At 35.0% G+C, this 22,614-nt stretch overlaps 3 protein-coding genes across 16 annotated transcripts; 1 reads left to right on the plus strand and 2 right to left on the minus strand.

The window, feature by feature from the left end:
• Nucleotides 1-1,748: 1,748 nt before the first annotated feature.
• On the minus strand, nucleotides 1,749-6,141 carry LOC111799653 (uncharacterized). Its single transcript, XM_023683079.2, has 2 exons — nucleotides 3,817-6,141; nucleotides 1,749-2,438 (listed from the first exon to the last, which is right to left on the minus strand). The coding sequence occupies exons 1-2, from the start codon at nucleotides 5,726-5,728 to the stop codon at nucleotides 2,293-2,295; spliced, it is 2,058 nt and encodes a 685-aa protein (XP_023538847.2). The 5' UTR covers nucleotides 5,729-6,141; the 3' UTR covers nucleotides 1,749-2,292.
• Nucleotides 6,142-7,218: 1,077 nt separating this feature from the next.
• On the plus strand, nucleotides 7,219-7,852 carry LOC111799654 (arabinogalactan protein 41). The gene is made up of 2 exons (XM_023683080.2): nucleotides 7,219-7,431; nucleotides 7,573-7,852. The coding sequence occupies exons 1-2, from the start codon at nucleotides 7,299-7,301 to the stop codon at nucleotides 7,680-7,682; spliced, it is 243 nt and encodes an 80-aa protein (XP_023538848.2). The 5' UTR covers nucleotides 7,219-7,298; the 3' UTR covers nucleotides 7,683-7,852.
• Nucleotides 7,853-12,956: 5,104 nt separating this feature from the next.
• On the minus strand, nucleotides 12,957-20,389 carry LOC111799655 (pathogenesis-related genes transcriptional activator PTI6). Of its 14 annotated transcripts, none has more exons than XM_023683086.2 (5): nucleotides 20,209-20,385; nucleotides 17,150-17,200; nucleotides 16,739-16,869; nucleotides 16,415-16,569; nucleotides 12,957-13,895 (listed from the first exon to the last, which is right to left on the minus strand). In XM_023683086.2, the coding sequence occupies exon 5, from the start codon at nucleotides 13,861-13,863 to the stop codon at nucleotides 13,090-13,092; it is 774 nt and encodes a 257-aa protein (XP_023538854.2). In that variant the 5' UTR covers nucleotides 13,864-13,895; nucleotides 16,415-16,569; nucleotides 16,739-16,869; nucleotides 17,150-17,200; nucleotides 20,209-20,385; the 3' UTR covers nucleotides 12,957-13,089. The 14 variants fall into 14 exon arrangements, 12 of the variants coding, with proteins under 12 accessions (XP_023538854.2, XP_086982356.1, XP_086982357.1 ...); XM_087126230.1 differs by having other exon boundaries at nucleotides 20,204-20,385; XR_015422201.1 differs by lacking the exon at nucleotides 12,957-13,895 and adding an exon at nucleotides 16,122-16,283 and having other exon boundaries at nucleotides 16,415-16,541; nucleotides 20,209-20,389.
• Between the last annotated feature and the right edge of the window lie 2,225 nt (nucleotides 20,390-22,614).

Genomic DNA, 22,614 nt, shown 5'->3' on the forward strand with positions numbered 1-22,614 from the left:
ACTCGTACTACTTTATTAAGTTTCAAAAACACTCATATACTTTCAAAATTAACATTAAAAAGTTGGGGGATAATCTATTGAGGTTTTTATTTACCGATGGTAAAAAAAAAAATTTGAATTTTTTTTTAATAAAGGTAAAGGATATTAGCACTACTTTTAAAATTTCATGAGTATTTTTTTAAACTAAAGAATTAAAAAAATATTTTTGAAATAAAATACTAGTATAAGAATATTTTTTTTAATATTTTTAAAATTTAAAATATTATTGAAATTTTTGAAAATTTTAGAGGTTTTCATAACCGTTAGAGTATTTTTTTTTCTATTAATTTAGAAAAAAAAAACGACTTAACAAGTACTTGTTTTCATCAATAATTAATTAAATGCCTTATTTTCTTATTTTTAATTTTAATTCCTTAAACTTATAATTTTGTATTTAAGTAAGTTTATTTTAGGTTTAATTGATTCTTTAGATATGAGTTTAAATTTTATGTGGAAGATTCAATATTTTTTTAAAAGAAATTGTAAGAACTAAATAAATATTAACCTTTGAATTAAAAATTAAGTTTGTAAATTAACCAAATTGTTTTTTTATATTTAAAAAAATAAAAAGAAAAGAACGATTTCACCATTATACTCTTTCAATTTATATATAAATTAAAAAAAAAAGCTAACAAATTTATTTATAAAAATTAGGCTAAGTTACAGAAAATGTTCCTGTACTACTTTATTTTAAATAACTATAAGTATAATAAACATTATACTTTTAATAACTCAAGCTTGTCGCTACGGTTTGTTTTGGTACATTACGTATCACTGTCAGTCTTATAGTTTTAAAATACGTCTACTAGGGGAAGTTTTTACACCCTTATTAGGAGTGAATCGTTCTCCTCTCCAACCAATGTGAGATCTCACAATTCATCGTCTTAGGAGCCAGCATCCTCGCTGGCACACTGCCAATGTCTGTCTCTGATATCATTTGTAACAGTCCAAGCTCACCGCTAGCAGATATTGCCCGCTTTGGCCCATTACGTATCCTCGTTTGTCTTACGATTTTAAAATGCATACACTATGGAGAGTTTTCCACTCCCTTATAAGGAATGTTTCGTTACACTTTTCAATCGACGCTGGATCTCACAATATTTTATTTAAATATTCACTTAAACTTTCAATAGATTCAATCATACCCTTAAATTTTAAAAATTTATTAAAAAATATTCTTATCATTAGTTTGGAATAAAATTGCTTGCTATAACCTTATACCATAACTAAAAGCAATAGTTTTAGAAATCGAAGAACGAAAGAAAATGTGTATACCATAACTAAAAGCAATAGTTTTAGAAATCGAAGAACGAAAGAAAATGTGTATACCATAACTAAAAGCAATAGTTTTAGAAATCGAAGAACGAAAGAAAATGTGTAGACTGTTACCTTAGTTTTGGCTAGGTTTTACTTTTTACATGTGTAGACTGTTACCTTAGTTTTGGCTAGGTTTTACTTTTTACAAGTATAGTCATTAGGTTTGGTCAGTATTGAACATAGGTTGTCTACGCCAATAGCGACCCAAGTTTTAGTTGGTTCACTTACTCGAGAGTAAGTACTGCATAATCACGAGACATAAATCATAGACTTAAGCATACATAGGTTTGTGTCAATGACGACCCAAGTTCAGTCGGCTCACTTACTCGAGAATAAGTGCTGCACAATCGCTTTACAATTTCTAAAAGAGTACGATTGTGACACTTCACAACGACACGAAATTAAATTCTCATTCCCAATGTTATAACCAGCATCAAAGCAATACATCTGATATGAAATCTGGTTTTAGTAAAAAATTTGAAGCATTGTTTCCATTTACATGAACTCTTGACCTCTCCCCCTTCGTCCTCTTCCGATGCGGTGTGCAGCAGGGCAGGTAGGGAACCTCCTCGCAACGTGCAGTGTTTGGGTTGTTGCTTTCATTTACATGTTCATGAGCTGCACTTAGAATTTAAGATGAACACCAAAACTCTGAAAGAGATATATTGTTTGATCCATTATTCCCCACTTCCTCTGATTGCTCTCTAAGACCCATAATTCCTATTATTTACAAAATATGTTGGATCATTCTCATCTTCAAAACACAGCTCCAAACACAGTGCCATGGCCTTTTCCACCCACCCTTCTAGGGAAGAAGAAGAAGAAGAAGAAGAAGAACTTGTCTGTGACGCCCATTGTTCCGGGAACGTTCATGAGCATGTCGATGCGTAAATCATGAGAGTGTAACCATCTACGTCGATACTTGTTCCTTGGCTTTTAGGGTAGCTCAGAATCTGAGGCGTGGCCAGATAATCTTCTAACCTTTGGAGTCATTGCTATAAGCTGGCTTTCAGAATTCATTCTCATGCTACGCCCTCGAGGACTGATTTGTGGCGGCCTTGAAAATCGTCCTTGCGGTGTACCTATGGGATGGAGCCAACAACCATCTGTTAGTATCAGTTTCAGTTTGTTCATTCATTCACGAAGATCCTAAAAGAACGAGATAATATGTAATGACTCAAGCCCACCGCTAGTAGATATTGTCTTTTTTGGATTTTTCCTTCCAGGCTTTTTTCAAGGTTTTTAAAACGCGTCTATTAGGGAGAGGTTTTCACACCCGTACAAAGAATGCTTCATTCTCCTCCCCAACTAAGGGCTTCCCCATAAGGTTTTTAAAACGCGTCTGCTAGGAAGATATCAGGGAGAGGTTTCCACACCCTTATAAAAAAGGATTCGTTCTCCTCTTCAACCGATGTGGGATCTCACAATCCACCCCCTTTGGGGCTCAATCTCATCACTGGCACATCATCCGGTGTTTGATTCCGATACCATTTGTAACAACCCAAGTCCAATGCTAGCCGATATTGTCCTCCTTAGGCTTTTCCTTCCGGGCTTCCCCTCAAAGTTTTTAAAACACGTCTGCTAGGGAGAAGTTTCCACACCCTTCGTTCTCCTCCCCAACCGAAGTGGGCTCTCACAATCCACCCCCCTTCGAGGCTCAGCATCCTCGCTGGCACATCGTCCGGTGTCTGACTCTGATAACATTTGTAACAGCCCAAACCCACCGCTAGCCGATATTGTCCTCTTTAGGCCCCAAACCTACCACTAGCAGGAGAGGTTTCCACACAAATAATGTTTTGTTCTCCTCTCCGACTGATGGATCTCACAATCCACCTTATAAAGAATGTTTTTTGTTCTCCTCCCCAACCGATGTGGGATCTCACAATCCACCCCCTACGAGGCTCAGCCTCCTCGCTGGCACATCGTTCGGTGTCTGACTCTGATAACATTTGTAACAGCCCAAACCCACCGCTAGCCGATATTGTCCTCTTTAGGCCCCAAACCCACCACTAGCAAGAGAGGTTTCCACACAAATAATGTTTTGTTCTCCTCTCCGACTGATGGATCTCACAATCCACCTTATAAAGAATGTTTTGTTCTCCTCCCCAACCGATGTGGGATCTCACAATCCACCCCCTACGAGGCTCAGCCTCCTCGCTGGTACATCACCCGGTTTCAGGCTTTGATACCCTTTGTAACCGTCTAAGCTCACCGCTAACAAATATGGTCCTTTTTTTGAGCTCTCTCTTCTAGGCTTCTCTCAAGGTTTTTAAAGCACGTTTGTCAGGGAGAGGTTTCCACACCCTTATAAAGAATGTTTCGTTCTCCTCCCCAACCGACGTGGATCTCTCCGATTCTCAATAGACTAACAACAAAGGGATGTTTTGTTTCATTGTTTGGTCTGTGCAGTTCACAATTCAAGTAATAATTGAAGCAAGCATGAGAAATAAGGAGATGAACCTGGTAGCTTGTTGTACTTAACATCAGAACTGTTCTTTGACAATGAAAGCCTCCTGTTGGTGCTTTCACGTGAAACTGGCAATCTTTTTTCAACCAGCGTTGGGAAAGGCTCATCCGTAGAGGATGTCGTTTCATCCCCACAAGCTGAGGCGCCATCACTTCCTGATTCTGAGGTATCTTTAACAACGCTGCTGCCACCAGTTTTCTCTTTTTCAACGATTCTGAAAACAAACATCTGAAATGGGATATCTACTATTGCTGATGATCCCCAACATGACAACTTCCTCAACAAACATGACTCAATGTCACAGTAATCCACCGCCGGCGTAGCGGGATCGGTCTGACTACTATAATCAGGATGCATCGCAACAAATCGCTTTACATACCGAAGAATCCTACATATCGACGAGAACCCCGGCCTTTGATTCGGGTCCGTATGCCAGCATCTCTTCGTTAAGTTTGTCACATATTTTGGCATACTGTGTGGAAAAAGAGGCCTCTCCCCTGCTCTAATGTTTCGGCTCATTTTATCCCCTTGAAGATGGCTATCCTCAAAAGGGACTTTCCCTGTCAGAAGCTCAAAACAAACCATCCCAAAGCTGTAAACATCAGATTTCTCACTATATTTACAACTCGGTGTACTTCCTGATTGATCCTGTTCTTCCAAAACTTCTGGAGCATACCATATGAACGGTAGGGATTCATTCTGATTCGAAGAGTTCTTGAACTTCACAACAGGTAGCCCAAACCCAGACACCTGAGCATGCACATACCCATCTGTAGAACAAGCTCTTGGCTTAACCAGAATGTTGTAAGGATTCAAATCCCCATGGAAGATCTTGTTTGAGTGGAGATATTCCATTCCTCTTGCGATCTGAAGCATCAAATCCAGAGCTACAGGGAGAGGAAATGGAATTCTCTTACGATACCCACAAATCTCCTTTACATAGCTTGATAAATCTCTACTCATAAGCTCCATTATCAAGAAACACTCCTTCTTTTCCTCATCAGTAAACCCACAAAGAAATCTCGTGATGTTTGGATGAGAAAGTGATAACAGTATAGATATCTCAGGAATTAAGGCTTCAATTTCCCCAAAAAAGTGCCTCATAGCGAAGCTTTCCCCTAACCATAGAATCTCTTTGTATTGACTACCACCCCCTAATCTTCTCCTAACCTGGTAATCCCTTGATCCTACTAACATAGAGCTTGGCAGCAATTTTCCTATCAAACACTTAGATCCATCTAAGTTTTTAAGAAGATGATCAGTTAATCGTTGTTCATACCTGGATGAAGCTGTGAGTTTCTTCTCCCGGATCCTATTGAGTAGAAACCATCGATCTTCATTCCAAACGGCATCGATCCGATTGCAGAATTCCTGAGTAATCAAATACTGTTTCCCAAATTTCCATCTGAAAATCTTTGAATCCTTGTGTTCTTTCCTGTATTTGAAGGAGTTGATTAGCCGCTTCTTCATCATATCATCGTGATCGAAACCGGAATTCTCACCGGCTGTTTCAATGGCTTCAACGACAACAGTCACGCTGTATAACAAATTATGAACATGAAATTCGATGCAATCGTTGTTTTGATATTGCATTAGGGCTTTTACCCACCAATCTTTCGCTTCCAAACACTGTCTAATGAACCCTTCGGCTTCCTTGAATACTCTGTTTAGGTCTCGTAATGGCTGGTCCAAAACCTTCCATCTAGTATGCCGTTCTTCGAATCGAAGATTCTGGTTCATCTCCTCCGCTATTGAATCGTACGAAAAATTCAAAACATCGAGCAAAAAACAGCACTGCCGCTGATTTATTTGAATGCTATCTTTGAATAGCATGATGGCCTTGACACTTCCCAAGGCCTCTCCGAGCTGCCGGAATTGCTCCATTGAAGAACCCAACAGCAACATAGGTTAATATTATTGTTGTTTTAGGGGAAATCAATCGGGTCGATCAAAACCAAACCTAGAACTCCGTTGAAAAAGAAACCGATTGAAAACCAGGATTCGGGTGAAAGGAAATCGAGGAGAATCAAAAGTGCGGGTGGAAGTTGAGTGAGGAAGGGGAAAGATTTTTCCACCAGAAAGTGGAAACCCGGCGAGATTTGAGGGAATCCATGGGAAAGTGGGGGACGGGGGGTGTGTTCTTGAGATCGAAAGAAACAGAAATGAGTTATTGAGAATGGAAATGGAATTGGAACGGAGAAAAATGAAGAACAGAGAGAATTAAGAGGGAAAAGAGAAGAATGTTGTCCAGAATTGGCAAGAGGTTGAAGAACGGTGGAGTTTTTTTGCCGCGAATTTCGATGGCCATAGCTTCCAGTGCAGCGCCTCTTATAATTAGTGTATTTTTTTTTTTTTAACTGTTTTCTTTCTCTCTCTCTCTTGAGCGCGCCTTTTTATTTATTTATTTATTTATTAACTTATTTTAATTATATATATAATATACACTAAGAAATTTAAATGGGTAGAAAAAACATTTTTAACTTTCAAATTTTCGATTTTTTTTAATATAAAACATTTCTAAAAAAAAAAAAAATTAATATATTTAATTTTTTAGATTTTTTAAAATATATGGACCGTAACTATTACGTAAACACACAACTTACTCTTAAACTTCAAAAAGGTTAAAAAATTTGGAGATAATTTATAAGATATAGATAAACCGTTTTAACAGTAAATTTTTTTTATCATTTTTGTGGATACTAAAATATTTTTAGATTAATAAAATATTTTAAATTTTAAAAGAAGGGAGAAAGGATATTTTTTAAATAAATTATTATCCAAACTAACTGAATTTTTAATTTTTATTAGTTTAAGAATATTTTTAAAACAAAATTTTGAGATATTTTTATTAATTTAGTCTATAATTTTTTTTTGTTTAAATAATACTCTTCACCTTTCAAACTCAGTATTTATAGATAATTTAGTCTATAATTTTTTAGCGATCCTATTTATAGAATCGAATCGGTCTAATTCCAATGTGAGCTCAGTTCATTCATGTACTCCTTTATTCGAGTCATATAACAATTTAAAAACACTTCAAGCGGGTTTAAATGGAAAATTTCTTAAATAAACATTAACCAAAACAAGTTATTTAATATTTTTTATAAAATCTAATTTTGAACCTAATCAAATAGTTAATTTTTTAAAATCATTTTTAAATTTTAAGGTCTAACAATAACAAATTATAATGCAGCCTCAACCTAATTTAAATGGTAATAAGTATTAGTAATGTAATTAGAATTTACTTATTTTAAATTGTAATTTATTTATTTTTAAACAAAAAATAAATTATAGTTAAAAAATTTAAAAATAAAATAAAAAATGTGGAGCCCACGCAGAGTAGCCATGGCCGGTTTCTTCTCTGTGCTCTGTTTCTATAAAACCAAATCCCCACATTATCCTCCGATCTCTCTCTTTCTCTCTCTTCTTCTTCATTTCTTCCACAGATTTGTTTCTTTGGAGAGGGACAGCAACAATGGCGTCGTCCTCCGATTCTACTCCTACGGCCTTCTCTGGCTTCTTCACATGCTTCGCTCTCATCTTCTTCATTCTATCGCCACTCGTTCACGCGCACTCTTCGGCTTCTGCTCCCGCTCCCGCTAGCGACGGTAATCTACGCATCTGATTTCTAAACTCCATCAGTTTTTGTGTCTGCATTTTCCTTTTTGTTGTTTGATGATGATGATTAATGTAGGTCTTTCAAATTTTTGATTTGGAAGTGATTTGTTGACAATTTTGTGTAAAATCAGGGACCTCCATTGACCAGGGGATTGCGTACGTGTTGATGCTGATGGCGTTGGTTCTCACATATCTCATCCATCCTCTCGATGCATCTTCCTACCAATTTTTTCTGAATTGAGTTCTAGGATTGTAGCAATGTTGGCGCTGTTTTTCGGATTTTTGAAGATGCGGTTAGTGGATAAATCATGAAGTAAGGTCAACTTTCTTGCTCTCGTTGTGATAAATGTAGGGTTGAAGAGGAATTTTCATGTTGAGTTTGCCAGATTTTGATCCATTCTTTTATTTATTGATTGTTTAATCCATTACTTTCAATTTTGTTATCATAATTTATTCATTGGATCCATTTTTCAAAGCTTTTCATGTCTGCAACTTGTTTGATTGATGTTAGAGGTAAGATTAGAGAGTTCGAAGCCACCATTATTTTCTTCTAATGTTAGGGATCTTGGATAGCATAGGATATATTGCCTCCACTTTTCAATTTTCATATTTAGGAGTATCTTGAACAATGTAAGGAAAGATTGAGATTGAATTTGTTGGATGAAATTCCACGTTTGCTAATTTAGGGAATGATCATGAGTTTATAATCAAGGAATACTCTCTCCAATGGTACGAGGTCTCTTCGGGACAATATCATACCATTGTGGAGAGTCGTATTCATCTAACATGGTATCAGAGTCCTGCCCTAAACTTAGTCATGTCAATAGAATCCTCTAATGTCGAACAAATGGCTCCAAAAGAAAAAAGGAGTCGAGGTCCCTCAAAGGCATAGTAAAAAATGACTAAGACTCCAAAAGAAAAGGAGTCTGAGCCGTCCCACATCTCCTAATTTAGGAAATGATCATGAGTTTATAATCAAAGAATACTCTTTCCATTGGTAAGAGGCCTTTTGGGGACAATATCATATCATTGTGAAGAGTTGTGTTCATCTAACCGGATTTACTTCTGTGAAGAACAAAGAAAATAGATCAGAGATTAGAGGTCTCTTCCATAGAAGTTGTCCTCTAAGCATCCAAATATCTCCGGCCAAGAGAATCTGTGGCTGTGGAAAGGAGATTAGTTGAGCTTACAAAGGGATTAGTCATGGAGTCTTCTGTGTGGGTGTCTGACAACTTCGTAGAAAGATAAGACTATCCCGATGGAGGGATCAATTCCTGTAAACATCCCTTTCAATCCTCCATCCCTGTCTTATAAAGTAAACAGTTTCAGTGTGGAAATTTTGATAAAAAACTCAAACACATCGTGTCTAAGCATAATGAAACTCATATTCAACTCCAAGAATAACTAGTAATGGTAATGGAAACCCTGGTACTAAGATTGCTACTACTTACCTCCAAATTTCTGCCAAGTTGTTCTCGTATTCATCCCAAATGCCCTTTCAAGATCTCTCTGCAAAAGGAACATTCCTAGCCATTTGTTCTCTGCAGAAGAAACACCAGCTGACAACCAAATAAAACGTTTTATTTTGATGAGGGAAGAAAATTTGTTCTAGATTCTTTTAAACTTCGAATTAAGCAAACGAACTAGGGTCGAGATGTCAGGCCATAGAAACATTCTTAGCCATCATCTCAGATCTCAACCACATGATGTGAGGGTTTTAATTATATATGGTAGGCTGAGTTTCAAACTTGAGAGTTAAGGGAAAGCAAACCCTCCACAAAGACAAAATGTCGAAGGGATGGATTAACGAGGATGGCAGACAAATGTCGACCGGTGAAGCAGTTGAGGATTATTGGGAGGGAGTCTCACATTGGCTAATTAAGGGGATGACTTTTTGGGCAACAAAAAAAAAACAAAGTCATGAGAGCTTATGCTCAAAGTGGACAATATCATATTATTATGGAGGTCGTAGTTTTTAATATGGTACCAGAGTCATGCCTTTAACTTAAATATATTAATTGAATCATCAAGTGTCGAACAAAGAAGTTGGTAGCCTTAAAAGTGTAGTCAAAAGTGACTATTGTTGTTCGAGAACTACATAGGCCTTGGAGGAGGCTCTATGGTATACTTTGTTTTGAGGGGAGGATTGTTGGTAGGGAACCTCACATTGGCTAATTAAGTGGATGGTTGTAGATTTATAAGTAATGAATACATCTCTGTTAGTACGAGGCATTTTGAGAAAACCAAAAACAAAACCACGAGAGCTTAGACTCAAAATGGACGTAAATTCGGCTTCAACCCCAACCTATCTTCATCTTTCTGGGAGGCCCCAGATTTATGGGAAGATGGGTAGACGAATTTCGATGAACGAGAAAGAAAATTGAGGGATTTAGATGAGAATGAAATCGAAGAGGCACGCGAATTGGGCTCTCTCTTCTACAGTGATATAAACTATTTTGTGTGAAATTGTCCAGCTCCAACCAATTTTCATTTACAATATTAGTAATATTTGCTCGAATAAAAAGTTAAAAACATATTTATCTATTATTTTATTATATCTTAATCTTTTATATTTAAACTACATAAATGTTTAATTATTAATTTTGATAACATATACATTTAAATTTAGTCTCTATTTTTAATTCAAAAATTAAATCTTTTTGAGTTCGTTAATTTAGTTTACTTAGTTATTATCTTTTCATGTCAAAGGTATAAAAACTACCTATAATTTCTAGTTTATTGAATTGTTTATAAACTTGTTGAATTAGTTTCAATTTTATGCTTCACATTTGTGGTACTGTTCTACAAATGATTGGATGAATCAAGTTGCCTTAATTATGGTTCATTTAATCGTTGATGAGTTTAATTTTGATGCATTCAAATGTTTTCTTATGACAAGACGATTGTTCTACATTAAGATGACAGCAAAGATGGAAGCAAGTGTGAAAAGAACGAGCCAAAACTATCTAAAGAAAAAAATTTATAGAAATAAACCTATTTTCAATAGATTCTTATTAGCCTCTCGTGCTTCATGATTTGTCCCAATTTTTGTTCTTTTTTTTTTTTTCTTTAAAGTTGTCATTAAGATGTTTTTTTTTAATTCTTGAGATTTATTTATTTATTAGTTTAATTCTTGAGAAATTCCGTTTTATTATTTGATATTATCTTTAATATTTGACATTAGGGGTAGTTTTTTACAATGTCCTCTAAATTTAGTAATTGACCATTTAATAAATAAATAAATAAACTGATTTGACTATTAAAAAAAAAAATTAAATATGACCGTTACACAAACACCTTTTGTACTTTATAAATAGCATATAATTAAAGTAGGTATATTAACGTTAGATATTATGGTACCCTCCGAAATTAATTTAAAATAAACTATTATCTTAATAAATAAAAAAGAATAATCTTTAAACAAACATAATAATTATCAACCTTTTATAAAATATTCAAAAATTATTGTGAAAGACGTAACTAAACTCAAAATGAGAAAAGGATGGGAGACTTATTTTATATATATATATATATATATATATATATATATATATATATATATATATATATATATATATCCCGGTCTGAGGACATCTCTGACTAATTTTGACTAGTTTCGTGAGTAATCTAAACTAGCTTGTATGCATTTCGATTAATCTTGTAAGAGAATCGTCGGAACGGTAAATTCCTTTATTTTTAGTATAGCAAAGACGAGACATGAAAATATTACACAATAAGAATATTTGATTGAAATTTGAATCACTCCACAAACAAGATAGATTATATTAAGTTTGAATGATTTTAAACATGTAACCTAAACTATATAGAATTGCAAAGCAACTGAGTTCGAAAAAACCTAAACTACATAGAATTGCAAAGATTAAAGGAATTAGATTCCTATTCTATTTGTTGTTTTTTCTTTTCTTTGAACTCGGAGGAATCCAATAAAACCTACCAAGTTTTAAGGAATGGTTATCACGTTGACTACTACAAGCTAAAGGGAGCTCAACTAAGTTTCGGTATACTTCGATCAAAGGTCAAACCAGCTCATTAGATCTTAACTTCTTTTTTTAAGTCCACGCTCGTCACAAAAGGCTAAACGTTTGAAACATCAATCGTTTCTCAATAAACTTAGCCGAATACTCAAAAGCAGGATCTCTAGGTAGGTGTTATTCAAGACCGTGAGTTTTATTCAACGGGAGTATTTATTGTGCCAAGCATATAAGAAATTCATCGATACTTTATCTCTGAGAACCAGTACACAAGCACATTTTCTAGTCGACGTTCCAAATTATTCCTTCGAGCACTAACATTGGACATTTGGACCTTTCTTAGGTAGGAGTATACGAGCATATCTAGCTGACGAATAATAACGAAACGAAAAGAATCAACATTCAACCATTTATAAAATAACCAACCAAATGAATAGTAGTGAGTAATTGGACTTCAAATTTGGTACAAATATTTTTTAAAAAAAATGGGAAATTGAAAAAAAAAAAAAAAAAAAAGGAAATAAAATGTGGGACCACAAGAAACCTCGTACAAGCTGTCTGCTGTTAGAGGGCTAAATTATATTCCAACAATATAACATTTATTTCAAAACCTAACTATCATGATGTGCATTGCCTCTTCAATCATTCTCGTGTGCTCTCTTCTATAGCTCCCGATCGATCGAAATTTAGAGGGTCGAAAGCTTGCCTACAACTTGCATCAGGTGACGATTTCGTGCTTGATTCCGTAACTCAAATTTGGTGAGTCCCAATTTCTTCATTAAAATTAGTTTTAAATCTATCGATTTCATCTTAATTTCTAATTTGACGATTCCCATCCGTTCAAATCATTATTAAACTATTTTCTATTTCTGTAACGGCCCAAATCCACCACAGATAGATATTGTCTATTTTGGCCCGTTACGTATCACTACCAACCTCACGGTTTTAAAACGAGTCTAGGAGGTTTTCACACATTTATAAAGAATGTTTCATTCCTCTCTCCAACTAACGTGGGATTTCACAATTCATCCCCTTCTCAGCCCAACATCTTTGCTGGCACTCGTTCCCTTATCCAATCGATGTGGGACTCCCCAATCTACCCCATTCAAAATTTAGCCTCTTCGTTGGCACATCACCCAATGTTTAACTCTAATACTATTTGTAACGGTCCAAACTCATCGCCAGCAGATATTAATACGATAAATTAACCTAGATATTTAAATAGAAAATATAGCAATGACGTGTATATAAATGATTTATAGGGTTCAACCAAATTAATAATCAAATTGAAGTTAACACTAAATTAGTTATTTAACGTAATTTCTTTATTTTATGTTTCAAAATTCAAATACACTATTAAATTTGTTAGTCAAAATTCAAAAGCAAAAATGAAAGAGAATAAAGTATTTAGATACTCAAATAGAGTTATGAACTTAGCCACATTTATTGAAATATATATCAAATTTAGAAAAAGTTGATTACATAAAGTTTAATCTTCACTATTCTATTTCCATACAATACAATTCACTCCAAAAAATAAAAAGCATATAAATAAAACATATGTTAGAATACAAATTTAAAGGCAACGAAAATTTAAAATTTAATAATAACAAAATAAATAAATAAAATAAAAAAGATAGCGAATTTGTCAGTCTGTCAGTGAGTGAGTGAAATACTAAAGGTTGGATCTTGAAAATAATTCTCTACGTCCCATTTGCATGATTCGAAATCCATCGGAATGTCGCCGAAGTCTCCCATTTCGTCGGAATTTATGGGCTGTGGGGTTCTTGAATTGAAAAACAAACTGTTGGAATTCCGATCATATAACCAATTTAATTCCATTTCTAATGCTGATTCTTCGCTTACATGCTCAATGGGTCTCCAAATTTGTCCTTCTAATCTCAAAACGGAAGTCGGAGAGCACAGACTCCGAGATTCTTCGCTATCGGACGCCGCCGCCGCTGGCGGTGGCGGAGTGAGAAGTGTGGCAACAGTACTTTCGGAAATGGGAGCTTCGGCGAAATTTGTTAGAGCATTGGGGCCTTTAAGGCGGACGGCGGCTTGGTCGTACACGACGGCAGCTTCCTCCGGCGTGTCGTAGGTTCCAAGCCAAACTCTAGTCCGCCGGAAAGGGTCTCTGATCTCGGCAGCCCATTTCCCCCACGGCCGTCGCCTAACTCCCCGGAACTTTCTAGGTTCAGCTCCCGATTTCGGCGGCGATTTTTTGGAACTACGAGTGAGAAGCCTGATCTCAGTCACGTGGCGTTTGACGTGGCGGATGGAGATTGGCTCTTCGTCTTCCCCACTCGAGGAATCGGTGGCGTCGCCGTCGGTGAACGAAATTCGAACCAATTTGGTCTCCGTCGCCGGTTTGTGGGTGGTGGTTCGGATTTCTCTGAACCTAATTCCGCCGGAACAAACTCGACCCATTAATGGAGACTCGAATTTGATGGGTCTCTAAGCTTTTGAAAAGAAGAGAACAGAAGAGAAGGTTCAGTGGCTGAGCAGAGTAGAGGAAAGCAAGAGGGCGGGTTTTATAGGAGCGGTCTGTCCTTTTTCTTTTTGCGAGGAATTTTGAAAAAGTAATAAGGATAATTAATTAAGTATAAATATGAAAGATTAAGAGTCGCCGCGTATTTGATCAGAAAGGTGTGGTTTGGATATGTTTTAGTAGACATTATTTGGTTTGGGTGAAGAATGTGAGGCCAAGACATTAAAGGAACTGTCATTCTCATTAGATGTTACCACAAACATTCATTTTCTTCACGTGATTTTCCATTATCTTTGGATTTAATGAAGCTGTAGACAAGATCCAAACACCTGATCAGATTCAGAACCTCCTGCCCACAACTAATTTAATTTTTTTTCGTCTATGACTCGATATCTAAAATTGAAAAGTATAACCTTGTGTTAATATCACTTAGGTCCAAAGACGGTGAGGGGGATGGACAAGAACGAGAGAAACCAACAAGAATGAGAAACAAGAGCGTTCTTTCTACCATACGTATGCAAATTTGTTACTATTAGACATTGACATAAGGTTTCCATGTTGAATTTCATTTTGTCACAATTTTTTAGGCCTTCTATAAAAATAAAAAAGAAGAAGAGAAAATCAAATGATTAGGCTCTTGACTTCTTTTATCTCGAAGTTAGGACAAATTATACTTTGTTCTAGTATTTTGGGCGGGAGAATTTGACCTTATACTCTCTAGATGGATAACACTTTTAACGATTAAAATGTTGATATAATTAAATTTATAATAATCCATCTACTAAACTTTTTGATTGATTAGTGATTTAACTACTAATCGACCTATGCTAGTTTGGAGGGAATATCCAACGTCCTCGCCCCTCTGTTGGGTAATGGTCCAAAATTTAATTATTGGGAACTTAAACCAAACAAACAGAGCACGTAGTAACCCTGCTGTTGGCAGAATTGGCAGGGTGATGGATATTATGTGCCTTAGAATTGAAGTTTTTAAGTAGATGAATAGTTTCGGACAATTATTGTCCGAAAGGGAAATCTGAGGTGAAGTTCATGTCCACCTACGTTCGAAGATAAGTTGGAAGAGATGGCAAAACCAACTTGAGCATACCAAAGAACAACAGAACATTTAATAATTTCATTCTTATTGGGAGTGGGATGTAGGAATTGTCCCACTTTCTTTGTCAACCAAATTGCAGCCCTTAATCTATTTCTATTGATATAGAGAGAGAGAGAGATAATAATAAATTGACTTGGGAATGGTAGGTGGAAGAAGCAGACATTTCATCCAAATTTGTCTACTACCACAACACAATGTCGAGACGTTTTCTTTCGGTTTTGATTTCCCTTTGAATTGGCTGAGGATAAGAATCACAAGAATTTTGGACAATAGAAACTCCCTTCGATTCTTTATTAGTCAACTGAGTTGTGGTTAAAACTGTTGAGGATTAAGGATTATTGGGAGTGAGTCCCATGTCGGTTAATTTAGTGGAAGATCATGGGTTTATAAGTGAGGAATACTATCTCCATTGGTATGAAGCCTTTTGGGGGAAGCCCAAAGTAAAGTCATGAGAGCTTATGCTCAAAGTGGACAATGTCATACCATTGTGGAGAGTCGTGTTCGTCTAACATGGTATCAGAGCCATGCCCTAAACTTAGTCATGTCAATAGAATCCTCAAATATCGAACAAAGAATTGTGAGCCTCGAAGGTGTAGTCAAAAGTGACTAAAGTGTCGAACAAATGGTGTACTTTGTTCGAGGGCTCCAGAGAAAGGAGTCGAGACTCTATCAAGGGGAGGCTATTCGAGAGCTCCATAAGCCTCGGGGGAGGCTTATAGTGTACTTTGTTCAAGAGGAGGATTGTTGAGGATTATTGACAGTGAGTACCACATTGGTTAATTTAGTGGAAGATCATGGGTTTATAAGTGAGGAATACTATCTCTATTGGTTTGAGGCCTTTTGGGGAAGCCCAAAGCAAAGCCACGAGAGCTTATGCTCAAAGTGGACAATATCATACCATTGTAGAGAGTCATGATTGAGAAATGGCCGAGGATAAACATCACAAGAATTTTGGAACAATAGAAACTCCCTTCGATTTTTTATTAGTCAACCAAGTTGTGGTTAAAACTACTATTATCTGGAGCTATATTAAGCTCAACTTAAATCTAGATCGAAGTTCTGTGCAAAAAAAGAAGTCCTATATCCAAGAACATATGAGTTTTCATTACCATAAAAATCTAGATCCAAGTACTGTCTGCTTTTCAGTGGGAAAGAGTTATGAAGCTTTCCTAGTGTTTTATTGTTGACTAAGGTCTCGGTTATGTAGATCCCCTGCCCTCCAGCCCACCCCACTAGTATTATCCTCTTCGTTTGCAGCAAAAATAGTACAAATAGTTTCTCAATTTCTAAAGAAAAATGTCCAGATCCAAGCAAGAAATGAAAGGCAGTTAACACAATGAATGGACAAACTTTAGACGATGGAAAAGATCACATACCCTCAGAATTCAAGTGGGGGTGGAAATGCAATTGGAGCAGCTTGGCGCTCTGGCCCATTTTCCGCCTTTATCCTCCATCATCCATAAGAAGCCATGATGCGAGATAGTTTCTTCACTGGCTTGAAATCTAGGATTAAGATTCACAGGTCATGGAGCTGTACGAAATCAAATCCATATAATTGATATATATTAGTCGAACATGAACTTAAAGCATCATGTTGATTTTAAATTGAACGACATAGAATTATTTCAATCACTCATAATAGTATATAGTACAGAAAATTTTCATTTATACATGAGAACCAATAGTGACATCCCTCATACCCTTCCCATAATACAAACGAGCCCATCGCATATTTTTTTAGTCCAGCTCCTTGTAGTTGTCTCATACTTGGCCCTATCGGTCTTGTATAGATGAGAAATTTCTGGCACTAGTAGATCATCTGGGTTGGCATCTGTCGAAAGGGAGCAAATAGAAAGTAACACCAGAATATGAAACAGAAACCCTTCCCAACCATTTAAAAACTGTATAATTAATCGAAGCTAGGAAAAAAGTGAAATGGATATGCAGAAAATGATTGACAATCACTATGTATTCTCAATAATGTTAGCCAAAGATGCTGAAGAGCAGACAACGATTCAATATTCTAGAATAAGATGCATTACACCATATATATCATAAGAAAATGAACAGGATTTTTGGCGGAGGGCAATAGACTTTCTCAGAAAACATACCATGGTCTCCCTGTGTCAACATTGGCCAGCGACCACTTGATACCCATTGCACTACTCAAATGATAAGTAACCCTTACAAGTTTACAGTATAAATTTCATAAAAATGAAATCTAACCAGGATATCATGCTGTCACCCAAGAGCAACATGTGTGCATTTTATATGCTCCATATATGGTTGCAATCATACTTTCTCAGTGGTTGGTCTAAGTTGTTGGCTTAGCAGTGTTTTCACATAACATGGTTCTTGGATTTAAACTTTTTTGTCCTGATGGCTTCACTATAATTTGGATTGATGACTATTACTATAATTAGAGAAATATTGTAATAAAATAAAGATGACATGAAATGTGACAACTGTTCAGAATGTTGAGCACTAAAGTACAATTGCCATCAGATTACTACATCAATATGCCTGAGTACCATGAACGAAATTATATCAACATAATGGGTTTTTTTTTTTCTTTTTCTCTTTAATATATGCATATCATCTTAGTGCCTTGATTCCCTAGTTAAGCAATAAAATTGTAAATGTTGATCAACAGGCAATTCAAAGAATTTGATCCAAAGCCATCGTGTAAAAAAGGCACAAGATAATAAAATTCAAACATCTAGGAGTTGAATGTTAAAATTGTCATTGAGAAGTCAAAACCCTTGATATAGTCAAAGCTGGACTCCATTGCTCTTTCAAGATGTCCAAGCAAATACTACCGTTAATGTTAATGTTTGGGTGAAAAACCTTTGTCCTGAAAGCAACCTAGACAAATGATAAACTGAAGCAACATAAAAAGACTCCATCCCCCACGATAGCCAATGAAGGAAAACAGAAGAGAAGAGAGAAAATTAAAATTATACAAAGACTCCCGTGACATAATAAATGATACATAGCAATAATCATACAATCTCACAAAACTAAAAATTTTATCAAGGAAGAAGGAAAACAGAAGAGAAGAGAAAGAAAAGACTCCATCCCCCACGATAGCCAATGACGGATGCAAAAACAGTCTCCAATTAGCACGACCCAATCAAAACCATTCCTAGAAGAAACAACATAAGAAATACGATCTCAACATTGCATTAAAAACCCCATCTACCCCTGAAGTGACCTTGATAGTCGGTCGTTCTTTTAAATGGATGACCTCCCCACACGAGAAAAAAATATTTGCTGCCCAGTAGAAAGCTACCTGGAAATTGAAATATCATAAAATTCCTGAAATTAAGAGATAAACTCCCAAGATTTACACTATAGCATTCCAAAATCAAGAACAAGGGAGCTCCATCCACCAATGGGTGTCCAAGAACCTAAGAAGACATATCTATGATTAAGTTAAATTTTCACCTTAATCAAGTCATTACACTTATTTCCCCCAAATCTAGTTTTCACATTTAGTTAAAGATAGTGCTACTATGATAAAATAGGCAGTAAGCCTAATTCACAACAATAACATCTAAATCAATTTACATGAAAAATGTGCAGAAAATTATCAATAACGTCCAATGTGATATGTGGTTTATACCTTAAGTATTAAAACATGAGCTTTTTTGGATGCGTAAAATGTGGCCTTTAGGTGGTCAAAACATCTACCAAAAAATATAATTTTCGGATACCAAATGTTATACTATTTTCCCAGTCAAACACTTTATGGCCTTTAGGTGGTCATAACTGAACTGTTTAGCTCAGGAAGTGTGAAAATAACTTCTAGCACTGACTTACTGAGTTATTAATCAAATAAGTAATAAAAACAGTGACAACACATATTACAGACACTAGAATAATTAATAAAACAAGAACCACATACGGTAACGGGCTATAGAAATTTACGAAGTCCAAGTGAATTGAAAGTGTTGACTACTCAAATCTTAAGCGGTTATACTGTTCTGAGTCTAGCTCAATTAAAAAACAACTATGATTTAAAACGTGAAAATTCATAGAATCAATTCTTTATAGTATAGATAACTAAAGTCAAAAAGATCCATAAGCCAATAAATGTTCCGGTATCTATAGTTTTCGACTCAATAGAACCTTGCTTCAATAAGCTTAACATATACAAATAAATCAAACTCTAATACACGATTCAGTTTCCATATTACCGAATTCCATTTCGGAATACGATGAATTGTTTAGAGAAGAGACAAATTAAACCATAGCCTACGCGTAAACCACAAAATTGAGAATGCAAGTCAATGCTAAGAACTCCAAAATCGATTTTCGTGGACCTCTGCATACTCGGCTAATTATAACATGATAATTGTGTTAGATGAACACGACTCTCCATACTGGTATGAGATTGTCCACTTTGAGCATAAGCTCTCATGGCTTTGCTTTGGGCTTCCCCAAAAGACCTCCTACCAACAGAGATAGTATTCCTTGATTATAAACTCATGATCATTCCCTAAATTAGCAATGTGCGAGACTTTCATCCAACACCTCCCCTCGAACAAAGTACGCCTCCCCTTAATCGAGGCTCGACTATTTTTTCTTTAGGAGTCTTAGTCATTTTTTACTATACCTTCAAGGCTCACAATACTTTTGTTCGACATTTGAGGATTCTATTGACATGACTAAGTTTAGGGCATGGCTCTGATACCATGTTAGATGAACGCGACTCTCCACAATGGTATGATATTGTCCACTTTGAGCATAAGCTCTCATGGCTTTGCTTTGGGCTTCCCCAAAAAGCTTCATATCAATGGAGATAGTATTCCTTGATTATAAATCCAAGATCATTCCCTAAATTAGCGGATGTGGAAAACTTTCATCCAACATCATTCCCTAAATTGAGAATGAAGTCAGTGCTAAGAACTCCAAAACCGATTTTCGTAGACCTCCGCATGCTTAGATAATTACAAACATGATAATTGAATTTCAGAGTTGTTACTTTTTCACGCAAGACACAAACAAACATTTCGATCCACTTAATTTCCAAATAAAAGAACAACAACGAAGTTGCTCGGAGTCTCCAATAACCGATGAAAAACGTAATCACTAGACCAATCTTAGAAAGTGAAAAAAAAAAAAATAGAGATAGTAAAAAGGAACAAGAGTAGAAAGAATACTAAACCACGACTGCAGGAAGTAGAAGGATCTCTCTGGAGATCATTGAGCTCCTTCAGGATCCGTTTCGACGCCATGGACGGTAGCCGAGAGAGGCCTCTCCGACGAGAAAACTGAGGAAGAAAACAATCGAAATGTGGTATGCAGGGAAACAAAGGACGCCGCGCGCACTTTTTCCAAAATTAAAAAATAAAAAATAAATAATAATAAAAAATAATGCCGAAGGTAGGATTCGAATCCCATCAGAATCTGATGGGATCTGTTACTTTAATATTTCTTTTTTTTTTTTTTTTTTTTTTTTTCTTTTCCTTAATGATAGTTACTTTAGAATTTCTGAAATTAATTAAAAATTAAATTTTCTTAAAAAAAAAAAAAATTTGTAAATTGAACTTTAGTCTCACGCCGACATAAAATTAATGTAATTGATTGTTGTTTATAAGGTGATGTAATTTGTTGCTCGAGTTTTATTATTATTATATTTTGAATGGGACTGGTTGTACCTCACTCAATTCAAGCTCGGTTAATTCAAATTTTGATTGATTCAATTTATTCCAACTCAATTATTCGATCATCCAAGGTTAGCCCATGCTATCAAAGTATGTGTTGACTTACTCAATTCGGTCCAAATTTTGATCCAATCCACAGTTGGGCCATGACTTGGCTACTAAAAGTTGGATCAGCTCAACCGGTGTTTTAAGTTTATTAGGTTTGAGTCTAGATTGAATTTTAGCCTACACTTTTAAGAGACAAACTTGGCCAGTCTCGTGCCTCTGGTACAATTTATAACAGTCCAAACACTAGCAAATATGACTTTGGTTCGTTACGTATCAGCATTAACTTCACGCGCGTTTGTTAGACAAACTTAAGCAAGTTTTGTCCGTCGTTAAAGTTTTCTTCCCTTTTTTATTTTGTTAGTCAAATAAATATGATGGATTAAAATGTGTTGAAATTTTTCATGTCTCATCAAATAATAATAATAACTAGTTAAATTAATAAAAATATCTTTGAATTTTATAAAGTTGCAATAATATCTTTAAATAAAAAAAAATAGACTTACCATTAATTTTGATAGCAACCATTAATACTTTATTTCAAAAAATCAGTTGAATTTTCAAAAAATTTATTAATAATCTTACCGAAGAAAAAAAACTTTAAAATACCTTTATATTTTTTTAAAAAATTAAGAACACTTTTAAAATAAAAATTAAAAAAAAAAAAAACTTAAAAATACTATAGATCATATTAACGTTCAAAAATTTTAGGAGATAATCTACGTGAAATAGATAGACAATTTTGTCCATACATTTCAAGTTTAAAGATATTACTCTTAAAAGGGCAACGCTTATTTTTGAACATTTTTAAAAATTAAAAATTATTAATAAAACTTTTTTGAAATTCCTATTTTAAATATATTTTTTTATATTATAAATTTATTAATTTAGCCCTCCTAATCTAAATCAAAGATTGAATCATACCCAAACCTAACTAAAAATCCAAGCACCAAAATTCAATATTGAATGTGATATTCCACCAAAAATAAATATTTAACACACCCAACAAAATCCCATAATACCAGTCTTAATCCAACTTTAAATAATTGTTCATTTATTAGCCTTAAATCTAAAATAGTAATGCACCAACCAGTTCAACTAAATATTTTTAAAATTAAAAATAAAATCAACTATTTAATATATTAACTTTACAATATTTACTTTTACTATTAATTGTATATACCATACAAGATTAGCATTAAAACTAATCTACAACTTATAATTATATATACCTTTAATTTAATCCTTTTTTTTTTTCCTTTTTAAAAATTATATTTAACATTTTTATTCGTAAGATTCAGGGTTAATGTGTATATAATTATCGTGATTTCAAGTCGAAAAGTTTGAGAAGTGATTCTTAATGGTCATCGAGTATAAAGACGGTTGGTTGACTAAGAATGTAGTATAAAGTAGGTTTTAGATCTCAAGAGACTCGTTAGAATATTCTTCAATTTTAAGGGACCATATAGAATATTCTTCAAATCTCGATGGAGAAGTGTATGTTTTAAAACTTTAGAAAGCAAAAATTGGTAGTATACTCTCGGGTTATACATCTTATTCTAAAAATCATATATTCAAATTTCTGATTCCAACGTTGTTGAAATTTAAAAAAAAAAAAATGTCAAATCGAGCAAACCCACATTTGTTAATCCAAGCCTCACGGCTAAAAAATGTATAAATCATATATTCGAATTTTAAACATGTCTCCAGGGAGAGGTTTCCACACTCTTATAACGAACGATTTGTTCCCTTCTGATTGATGTGAGATCTCATAATCCACTCCTCTTGGGGGGGTCAATGTCCTTGTTTGTACATCCCTAGTGACTAGCTCTGATACCATTTGTAATAATTTAAGCTCACCG

The sequence above is a fragment of the Cucurbita pepo genome, chromosome 8, assembly GCF_057944985.1.
Source record: "Cucurbita pepo subsp. pepo isolate OVF chromosome 8, ASM5794498v1, whole genome shotgun sequence".
In the NCBI taxonomy this organism is placed as follows: domain Eukaryota; kingdom Viridiplantae; phylum Streptophyta; class Magnoliopsida; order Cucurbitales; family Cucurbitaceae; genus Cucurbita; species Cucurbita pepo.

Excerpts from the sequence above, each read along its gene's own strand:
- LOC111799654 (XM_023683080.2), top strand. The coding sequence starts at position 7,299 with ATGGCGTCGTCCTCCGATTCTACTCCTACGGCCTTCTCTGGCTTCTTC. Across the intron at positions 7,432-7,572 it reads TCCCGCTCCCGCTAGCGACG|GGACCTCCATTGACCAGGGG; the intron begins GTAATCTACGCA and ends GTGTAAAATCAG.
- LOC111799653 (XM_023683079.2), bottom strand. The coding sequence starts at position 5,728 with ATGTTGCTGTTGGGTTCTTCAATGGAGCAATTCCGGCAGCTCGGAGAG. Across the intron at positions 2,439-3,816 it reads TAAGTACAACAAGCTACCAG|GTACACCGCAAGGACGATTT; the intron begins GTTCATCTCCTT and ends TCCATCCCATAG.
- LOC111799655 (XM_087126231.1), bottom strand. The coding sequence starts at position 13,863 with ATGGGTCGAGTTTGTTCCGGCGGAATTAGGTTCAGAGAAATCCGAACC.